We start from the raw sequence: 10961 nt of genomic DNA on the forward strand, positions 1-10961 counted from the left end.
TATTTTTTATTATTCACCTAATTCTCTCATTCGGAAAATAAACCACATACTTTAGAGGGAAAACATCAGTTCACAGATAGTTCATTAGTTAGTTAACATTTCACACAGATTGCCAGGGTCCAGTAAGCAACTAACGCGTTATAACTTGAAGAACACCAAGGAGTCGTATACCATTTAATACTACAGCGAATTGGTTAGGATATTAATGTTAGCTCATCTGATGTTGTAACGTTAGCTGTCTGGCTATTAGCCAGCTAATTTCACACCATAAACTCAATTATTTGATCAGTTAAGTTGGCTAATGTTGCTCAACATTTCTCTGGCTAGCTAACGGAGAATTCCATCCAGCTAGCAAGATACTTCATGCTAACAATACTTGTTCTACCACACTTTCCAAATGCCAGTAGTTTTTCGGTTATAGCTCATGAAATAGCTTCATCACCTTCTCACTCCGTTTCCGTGATCAGGCTTCTCACCTACCTCTTCGTTATCATTCAGGAGACGAGCAAACTGCCTTTCCTATGGAGGTACATTTGTAAATGTACCTCCATAATTTCCACTCTCCCGCTGTCTTTCCAGAGCGCAGGCCGATGATGTAACTAGCAAATTGGTTGTCTTTTCTCTCTTCAGTCGCATGCTGCATTCTGTTATGTGAACGATTGGTTGAGCCTCGTCCTACAACCAGTAGTGATCCAAAGCCCCCTCCCAAACTGTTCTCAGATTTATACAAAGCACGTAGGTCACCTATTTTTGATTTAAAAAGGTGAATATCCCCAAAAGGTGACTATTTTGCATCCCTGCATAACTCCTGTTTATTCTGCACCCCTCCTGTCATAATGTGGCTGTTCCATACATCCTTCCTCTGTACCTCCCCATCAGATGGAGTTGGTCTGTCATTGTGGAGACATCCCTCCTATTGGTCAGGTGCTACAGAGGGACGGGAAGCTTCTCGTCCACACCATCCTGGAGGTAATCAACTGGTATCTCTGTTAGTGTGTGGGAAAGAAATACCCTCACGAGTAGGACAAGACTGCAGTCAGTGACTCAGTCCTCCAGACCAGTGGTTCCCAACCAGGGATTCTAGGACCCCTGTACTTGGACTATCCACAAGGGGTACTTGAGAAGACTCATGAGACCATAGGCTTACCGGTAAAATGCTAATTCAGTTGGTAGTACAGCAACTGAAATAGGTTGGGAACCACTGCTCTAAGCACAATAGTGGCCAATGAATGGGTATAATTATGTTTCAGTCAGTGCTCACCCTTGGGCTTCTTGTTACAACTTCCTCTCCCTCTGTGTCATCACCAGATTGTTGGAAGTCAGTCTCTCTGCTGTCTGACGGAGCACTTCTCTGAGGTGCTTTTCTGTCTGAACAGACATTGCCCTGTGCTGCTGGCCCAGTGGTTAAAGGAAGGACTACATGTCCCAGGGTTCCCCTCTGCCCAGGTCTCCATGGAGCAGAAGGACACCTTCAGCCAGCAACTCCTCAGGTAGCCTACACATCCATTCATACACTCATTTGGCGTTCCAGGTTCTTTGTAGTCACACTGCTCTGACCTTCCGATCTCACCGTGACAGATGAATTTGTCTCTGGAACAATATCATTATGTAGCAGTCCTCCAAGATGTGCAAACAGCTATGTACATGTTTGAACTATTTTCTGATCTATTCAGACATCTATCTCATTCACCCTATTTTTCCCAGGGAACAGACAAACAAGCGGCGTGTTAAGGAGATCGTGAAGGAGTTCTCGCTGTTGTGTCGAGGTATGCAGGGCACTACTGGCTACTCAGCAGATTACTAGTGTGGCTGCAGTACTCGCCTTGTCTGAACCAAGACCTGTTCAGGGAAACCCAGAGGATTGGAGTCCCCCGACAAGGACTTTGTGTGAATTGTATCAACTTTATGCTGGCGGTGCACTCACATGGCTGCAGTAGTATGTATTCTGTGGGGGGTTGAAGTTCCCAGGTAAAACTGTCCCTGTGTTAATGTCATGGGATGTTACTATTGTTATGGCCATGTGAAGAAAGGCATCATGGTTTCTTCAGAAAAGTGATTAACAGTTGTTTGTCTGATCAAGTTATATCCTGCTCTGGACTCTATGGCGTAGGCAGAACAGAGGGAAGAAAACTCTAATCCGGCCCAAAGAGAGCAGTGACAACATTGGGTCATGGTGGGTGATGTGCGTGATACAAACCAACAACTGTTTTGAAGGGTGATACTATCCAATATATATTTTTTAAAGCCAATTTTCACCCAGGTATTTAGTGGGGTCTGAGTTATGATCATGTTATAAGCATGTCATGATCATGTTAAGATTGTGTTATAATGATGTTTTAAGAAAGTTGTAGGGATGTTTAGAAAGAAAATAATAAACAGATCTGAGTCTCTGCAGCTGCTCGGGCAGGCTGACTCTTTTGGTGTACTCGTTTATTATCATGACATTCTGTTGGATTCTATGGTAGTTCAGATACATATTATCAAAATATAGAAAGTCCTCCAAGCCTCTCTCTCTCTGTTATGTAGGAAAGGCTGAGAAACGATACACCGTGATGAGAGGACTTTATATATTCAACTATTTTAGATATTATATTAGTGGAGGTATATGTCTAAAGACAGGACTTTTTTCCTGAACATGTGACCTGACCAGTAGAAACTCCAGGCCCTGGTCAGGTCACATGGTCAGATAAAAAAAAAAACTGCTGGCCCTAATGATAATTCTAAAACATCTCAGGACATCCACGACAGAAATATAAGACAGACATTGTACAGAGACAACCAGCCCCTCACTCGAAGGCTGTGTTCGTTTTTAATCAATGACATCACTTTAGTGGGACAGCTGCTCGCAGGCTGGTGGTGGTTGGAGCTGTCCTCTGTAAAAAAGGTGGAATTGATAAGTGAGGAGTTTGTTCGTAGTGATGGTTGGTGCTGTGGTGCACTGAGTTACAGTGGAGTGGTAAAGGGGGGTTTATGAGGGGTCCAAGGTGATGTCTCCCCGATCCCCTCTACTTTAGTCCTCCTCCCATTTCACTATCGTATCCTGGTAAAGAGATTCAACACTGACTTGGACTCCTGAAGGAAGAACACAACAACAAGGAAGTTCTTTATTTGACATAATCAAGCAGCAAACCTGTGACTGGCCAAATGAAAAAGAACAATGACAAGATGGGTTTTGTTCACGAACCTTGGTGCAGCGTGTCTTACTGAAAACATTCCAGAAACGCAGAGTCTCGTCTCCCGCCCCCGTCACAATGGCCTCTCCGTCTGGTGACACAGCCTTGAGGAGAGGGAACAGAAAGAGTTGAATATCGAGTTTGAGGTTGTACTTTCTACTAGGGTTGCAAAATTCTAGGAACTGTCAAAAAATTCCCTGGTTTTACAGATATCCTGGTTGGAGGGTTCCAGATTTCCTGCTTATTCTGAGAATCATCCAACCAGGATTTCAGGAAAACCAGGGAATTAAATGAAAGTCCCAGGAATTTTGCAACCCTACTTTCTACATATGTCATACTGAGGAAGGTGGCAAATTGGTGATGATGATTTGCTGTGTTATTCAACATTACAGACACCCAACTACTCCCCTCCACCAGTCTCACCAGGTAGAGAACTCTGTAGGAGTGTCCCGTCAGCTTGGCCACCTGGTTCAGAGACGGGTACTTCCACACCAGGATCTGGTTCTGAGAGTAGCCATGGGTGCTCACCTGAAACACATGATAGAGTGTACACCCATTCACTACTTATGAACACCGACCTGACTAATATCCTTTACGATCAAAACACTGTCAACTAATACAAGTATTTGTTGGAGCAATTGAGTGTGCAATCCTTACTTCACTATTAAAATATTTACTTCAGCCTAGTGTTCCATGAAAAGTGATGTGCGACGTTTGACTACATAATTCTACTCTGTGATGAAAGAAAATAACTTAGGACCGGATACGCAGGAAAGCTGATTCTTCGGGAGCAGGTATTAAGTAAGTAGTGCCTCACCAGCTCATTGGCGTGCTTGGACCAGGCCAGGTTGCAGACCTGGGAGCCTGTGTCAGTGCTCTGCAGGGGCTGGCCTGTCAAGGTGTTCCAGAAGCGTAGACAGCGGTCGGCCGTTCCTCCTCCAGACACCAGTAGCCCATGCTGGTGGGGTGACCAGGCGATGGCCTTCACTGCAGCCAGGTGGTCACTGTACTGCTGCATCGGGAGCAGGCTGGAGCTGTTCCACACCAGCAGCTGAGGATAAGGGAGGGTGTGTTCAGAATCACAAATGTTGTTAAAATGTTTCGAAGTAGAGTTACGGATCCCGTTCAGTATTGTAAATGTTGCGACAAGTCGAGATGAACTGAATGCAAAGGGGAGTGGGGGGGGGGGGGGGTCGATTCACAGTGTTGAGAGATTGTCTGAAACTGTTTGAAAACAAACATCTGTGTTGGATTATTGGAGAAAATCATGTAGTACCTCCCCGCTGTCTCACTAAAGTTTCTCCCTACTGAACAGGAGCCAGTGATGTGAATATGACCCTGAAGTGGTCCTGCTCACCTTGTTGTCGTTGCCCCCAGAGGCCAGGTGCTGGTGATCGGGGGACCACTTGAGGCCACACACCTCCTGCCTGTGGCCCTGGAGCCTCCTCTCAGCGGACGGAGGGGTGCGGACGTCCCTCTGGAGGATCACACGGTCCCTGCTGCCTGAAGACAGCTGTTCTCCATTCCACGCCAGTGCTCCTGGAGAGTGGGACAGAGAGAGTACATTCACCATGTTACAGTCCCATTCCATCTGGTATTACCTAAGCAATTATATGTTTTATTTATTTTTTATCCAATAGACAGGCCGTGTCCAGAATCTGTCTTGCCTACTACTTACTAAAACTACATACTGTCTACTAATTGTACTACATACTAATTAGAACGTACAGTTTAGTAAGAATGTATGCAGTAAGAAAAACAATTAACATACCAGGCTTACCAATACAGAGAATGTCATCTAACGTGCAATTCTGCGTCATTCGTTAATTTTGGTACAGTGTCCCCTATATGACTATCAGCTGTTAATCAACTGTTCTCAAACACACATGGGTCTGAAAATACTATTCTCTTCCTCAATAACATGCAACAAATTCATACGGTACTCAATGAAAATCTAAAGGAGTATGACATCCTGGCATTTAAAGCATACTTCATTTTTGTAGTACTATAAAACATTCTATAAAACATACCTAATCATCCTTCTATTTATGCAAGTACGGATATCAGACTGTAAAAACGAAGTCCTCTCAAAGAATAGATCTTGTCACACACGGATACAAAAACATATCAAACCGACACCTAAATCGACATGCATCACTGACCGACACGAGCAGAGTGGCCTTCCAGACTGGTCAGCTTTCTCCCTCCAGCTGCGTCCCAGATCTGAACATAGCCCTTATGGGTTCCCACAGCAACGAGGCTCCCCTGAGAGGATGGACACAACCCAGGCCAGTGAGTGACTAGATGTAAGGTAGATGATACATGTCTTGTTAAGGGTGTCAGTCTTCCTTTATGAACACTAAATGTCCCAGTTTTCCTCATAAAAGTATTTATCAACAGAATGATCACAGATATTGAGCAGGGCTGTAAACTCACCCTTTCATTCCAACATACTGATGTCACAGAGTCCCCATCCACTGACAGGTCACACAGTCTTGTCACCTTCAGGGTTAAATACATGGATAGAAAATAAGCAAGAATAGAGGTTTGTGTCCTCTTCTCCAGTCTCCCCTGGCCCCTCCCGCACTCTCCCCTGGCCCCTTCCTCACTCTCCCGTGGCCCCTCCCTCACTCTCTCCTGGCCCCTCCCGCACTCTCCCCTGGCCCCTTCCTCACTCTCCCATGGCCCCTCCCTTACTCTCACCTGGCCCCTCCCTCACTCTCACCTGGCCCCTCCCTCACTCTCACCTGGCTGGTGCAGGCGCTCCACAGGTACACACAGGCCCCCAGGCCCACAGACAGCAGGTTGCCAGCGGACCAGTCTACCAGGTTGAGGTAGAAGTCATCCTGCAGCTCAGGGGCGTCGAGCACTTTGAAGGGGATCTTGGAGATCTTACGGGCTGGCTTCCGAGGGGAACGAAGGAGCTTGTGACTACACAAACATGGGAGTGAGGGAGGGGTAAGTTCCAGCGATAGAGGTCCATATGCTATGGAAGTTTATAAAAATATTGGTGTGTATTGTATTTTTGCTTTAGCAGACATGTATAGTGGATGGATGTAACATACAGTAACTGTGTAGTGGATGGATGTAACATACAGTAACTGTATAGTGGATGGATGTAACATACAGTAACTGTATAGTGGGTGGATGTAACATACAGTAACTGTATAGTGGATGGGATGTAACATACAGTAACTGTATAGTGGACGGATGTAACATACAGTAACTGTATAGTGGATGGGATGTAACATACAGTAACTGTATAGTGGACGGATGTAACATCCAGTAACTGTATAGTGGATGGATGTAACATACAGTAACTGTATAGTGGATGGGATGTAACATACAGTAACTGTATAGTGGACGGATGTAACATCCAGTAACTGTATAGTGGACGGATGTAACATCCAGTAACTGTATAGCGGGTGGATGTAACATACAGTAACTGTATAGTGGATGGGATGTAACATACAGTAACTGTATAGTGGATGGGATGTAACATACAGTAACTGTATAGTGGACGGATGTAACATCCAGTAACTGTATAGTGGATGGATGTAACATACAGTAACTGTATAGTGGATGGGATGTAACATACAGTAACTGTATAGTGGACGGATGTAACATCCAGTAACTGTATAGTGGACGGATGTAACATCCAGTAACTGTATAGTGGATGGATGTAACATACAGTAACTGTATAGTGGACGGATGTAACATCCAGTAACTGTATAGTGGACGGATGTAACATCCAGTAACTGTATAGTGGATGGATGTAACATACAGTAACTGTATAGTGGATGGGATGTAACATACAGTAACTGTATAGTGGATGGATGTAACATACAGTAACTGTATAGTGGATGGATGTAACATACAGTAACTGTGCCTGTATAGTGAATGGATAGAAAACCCAACATCACACTTAAAGCCAGTTAAGGCTAGAATCCGTATTTGGTGAAACTTCCATGTCCGTTTGGGATATTGCAACAACAAAGAAGTTACTTCAAACCCGCCCCACCCCCCCCAACTCGTAGATTGTTGCACGTGGGAAAGAACAGCAGAAAATATATACAGAGTTATTTTTTACAACGTCCACGCTGCCGGACACTCCTCTCCTCAGTTTCATCAACAAAACAATAACAAAGGGTCTGGGGCCAACAGTTGTGCTGTTTCACCAAATGCAGATTCTTGCTTTAAAGGGACATTTAAAAATCAACTTCATATGCATCATCTTCAGCACCACCATATGTGAAAATGCTGGAGATAATGAATATGAAGTTGAAAAATTGTGAAATGTCCCTTTAAGGCCAGTGGTTGTCACTAGTCCATAGAGTGGACTCATCAGTACCTCTTGTTGCTGAGTGGGGAGAGCGAGTATGGCGAGACTTCATTGCCACTGTCAAAAGGCACTCTCTTAGTGTGGACTGTGTACTATGGAGGAATAATTCAAATCAGAATGTTAATTGTGAGGATAGTTTGCCTCGCTGTATATCGGCGGTTTTGTGCTGGGGTAAGGGGGTTTCTCTCTCTCTCCGTCTCTCACCCTGAAGAGGCTGTGTGTGTCCTGGGAGAAGACGGTGTGGCGGCGGTCCTCAGTGTGGAGGTCTGGAACGCTCTCTATCCCCGCCCCCAGCAACTCGTTCCTCAGCAGAGCAGCATATGCCACAGTGTCTTTCCCCGTGTCTGATCCAGCATCCTTCGACCTGTGGTTCTGGTTGGGAGATTGACAGTTCTCCTATGGAGAATGAGCAAGTAAATAAGGGGTTGAAAATGATATTGTGTGTGCAAAACAGACATATCAATGAGTACGTGAGAGAGAGACGGTGGCTGAGAGAGTATATAATTTGTGGTACACGATTGGAGGAAAGGTGTGTTGCTTACGTTGGCATAGTGGAAGTTGATACACCAGTTGCTTCCAACACGGGTAGGAATGAATCGGTCCCCAGATTTGACACGGAGAGGACTGCAGGTCGCACCTCCAGACTGAAATGGTTAGACAAACAAACCGTGTCAACATGTGCAATAGGCAAAACATTTGGTTGAATGCACTACTACACAAAGCTTTTCACTCTCCATACATGACAACCGTCCAGATTAGTTCAAAATGGATTACTTGTTAGTATCTATTCAAACACATCTGTTTCTGTTCTCTCCCCAATCCTCTTGCCGGCAGTTCTGTTTTTAATACCAGAGATACAGCTGATCGCCTTACTCACCTTAGCCAGCTGGCCCTCTGGTAGGTTCTGATGGTTGATTTGCTTCAGCAGCCTTCTCTCATATTCCTGGTCCATTTTACAAGAGCACCACCACTACCAGCAACTCTGTCCAGTCCCCCCCCCCTCCCCCTACACGTCACTGGCCTCCCATCCCTGGAGGAAATAAAATGTCAGAGTAGAGGTGTAAGACAGTTATCCTGGTTAGTGGTCAACCACACTACTGACACAAATTAAAAGTAGCAAGGAAAGCTGCCCTGACGGCACACCAGGAAGCTGCACTGATTGACTAGTTAGCTCCTGCAAGAAAGCCAGATTACTAGCCACATTTCGACTGGTAAATTAGAGAATAACTATGGTGACGTTTCAGGGTAAAATAAATATCGTCGCTGTCCAAGAACTCTGCAAAAAATGTGTGCTGATGTCAATCACACCGTTGTCATGGTATCACCCCCCTACAAACAAACTCTGGCTGCTAGCAGCAATAATCAGCTGACGACACAATAAAATAAATGTCTTTCTTACTACTGGTTAGCGCAAGTAAAAAGCAGACGTATCGCCATGTTTATTTCTGGACAGACCACCCATAGCCTTTAAAATGCCTCAATCGCCCACGAGTTTGTTGACGTTTTCCCAATGACAAGGAAAATTGCTGATTTTTGTCCTGAAGATACCAACACCATTAAATTGCCATCGCAACCACTGAGTCAACGATTTTTATAACTAAACCTTGCATTGGTCTATCTGTGACTGAGCTATAAAGATCGCAACTCTTGGGTGTTGTTTATGTCTGAATCAAGATGGCGACGATCAGCTGGACTGCAATAGACGCAGAGCTCAACAGCGACACGTGGCGTATGTTATGAGCACTGAGGTAGGTTATGAGAAATTGTTCATGAAAAGAAAAACACGGGAATGCACACAAAATATTTAAAGTGTGGTAGTCTATTGCAAAAAGTAAACCATCATAATGATTTCACTGAACCAACATATCCTCATCCTGACACCCCCTTCTTTCTCCCGATTTATTTTATTTAACCTTCATCATAGTCAAGGATTTCAGTTTGATGTAAATGTATTTGTAGTTTTTCAAATTCCCATAGGTTGGGGGCACATTCCCTCAGGGTTTTAGGCAGCTTTATTGCATAAGCAAGAGGAGGCTCAACAAGTGTATGCACAGATTTAGAAAGGAAGCGGTGCATTAGTGCCCCCACCCTCGGTGTTCAGACTGGACTCCACTCCCTCTGGGGAGGAGATGTTGAACTTCTGTAGCAGGGTGGTGAAGAAGAGGAAGAGCTCCATCCGGGCCAGTTGTTCCCTCGACACACCCTCTTCCCTAGAGTAACACACAAAAACAAGTTCAGTTTTGAGGGCAGCTCTGCTTAGGGTGATTGGTTGGAATTAATATGATTGGTTGGAATGAGATGGAATAAGGAAAACTCCAATCTGCATACAAAACGTGCTGCTGTATCCAATGGATTGTGTAGATGAGGCCCAGGTCTATGTGTGCAATTGTATCAGCAACATGCATGTATCTTTCAGTGCCTGACTCTTTCCTGGACGCATATTATTAAGACATATTGCTGGACTAAAACACACTTTCAATAGAGACTCTCCATTGAGTGTGGTTTTTAGTCCAGAAGAAGGGTTAATGTATAAGTACCTGCAGCAAAGGGCATAAAAGCCTCCTTCCGCACAAACTTACCATCAGCCACCAGGACGTTTTCAGGTTCGAAGCTGTCTGGCATCTTCCATTCATTCTGATCAGCCAATACAGAGGAGGAACACCACCATAGTACCCTTCACACCAAATACAGCAGGACCGTATCATAATCATCCTCATCAGGATCATTAGTATATGGGAAGTTTCTCCCATTCTTCTCTGCAGATCTACTCATGGTCTGTCAGGATGGATGGGTAGCGTCGCTGCTCAGCTATTTTCAGGTCTCTCCAGAGATGTTCGATCAGGTTCAAGTCCTGGATCTAGCTTAGCCACTCAAGAACATTCAGAGACTTGTCCTGAAGCCATTCATGCGTTGTTGTCTTGGCTGTGTGCTTAGGGTCGTTGTCCTGTTGGAAGGTGAACCTTCACCCCAGTCTGAGGTTCTGAGTGCTCTGGAGCAGGTTTTCATCAAGGATCTCTCTGTTCTTTGCTCCATTCAACTTTCCCTCAATCCTAAGTAGTCTCCCAGTCCCTGCCGCTGAAAAACATCCCCACAGCATGATGCTGCCACCACCATGCTTCCCCGTAGGGATGGTGCCAGGTTTCCTCCAGACGGGATGCTTGGCATTCAGGCCAAAGAGTTCAATCTTGATTCCATCAGACCAGAGAATCTTGTTTCTCATGGTCTGACAGTCCTTTAGGTGTCCTTTATCAGAGTGACCATTGGGTTCTTGGTCACCTCCCTGACCAAGACCCTTCTCCCCCGATTGCTCTTTTTGGCCAGGCGGCCAACTCTAGGAAGAGTCTTGGTGGTTCCAAACTTACTCCATTTAAGAATGATGAAGGCCACTGTGTTTGCTCTGACATGCACTGTCAACTCTGGGATCTTATATAGATAGGTCTGTGCCT

General features: G+C 45.0%; 2 protein-coding genes across 2 annotated transcripts in view; one reads left to right on the forward strand and one right to left on the reverse strand.

The window, feature by feature from the left end:
• The window catches only part of LOC115114617 (importin-13-like), a 24074-nt gene extending 21662 nt beyond the window's left edge, over positions 1 to 2412 (forward strand). The window contains exons 19-21 of the mRNA XM_029643017.2: positions 880 to 969; positions 1309 to 1490; positions 1705 to 2412. Of these exons, the coding sequence (XP_029498877.2) occupies positions 880 to 969; positions 1309 to 1490; positions 1705 to 1804 (372 nt within the window). The 3' untranslated portion in view covers positions 1805 to 2412. The remainder of the gene's footprint in view (positions 1 to 879; positions 970 to 1308; positions 1491 to 1704) is intronic.
• Positions 2383 to 9215, reverse strand: fzr1b (fizzy/cell division cycle 20 related 1b). The gene is made up of 13 exons (XM_029643018.2): positions 8915 to 9215; positions 8393 to 8545; positions 8058 to 8159; positions 7720 to 7911; positions 7525 to 7607; positions 5921 to 6104; positions 5610 to 5675; positions 5336 to 5438; positions 4531 to 4712; positions 3991 to 4224; positions 3597 to 3701; positions 3185 to 3277; positions 2383 to 3072 (listed from the first exon to the last, which is right to left on the reverse strand). The coding sequence occupies exons 2-13, from the start codon at positions 8465 to 8467 to the stop codon at positions 3031 to 3033; spliced, it is 1461 nt and encodes a 486-aa protein (XP_029498878.1). The 5' UTR covers positions 8468 to 8545; positions 8915 to 9215; the 3' UTR covers positions 2383 to 3030.
• Positions 9216 to 10961: the final 1746 nt, after the last annotated feature.

Source organism: Oncorhynchus nerka, linkage group LG9b, assembly GCF_034236695.1.
Source record: "Oncorhynchus nerka isolate Pitt River linkage group LG9b, Oner_Uvic_2.0, whole genome shotgun sequence".
NCBI lineage: Eukaryota > Metazoa > Chordata > Actinopteri > Salmoniformes > Salmonidae > Oncorhynchus > Oncorhynchus nerka.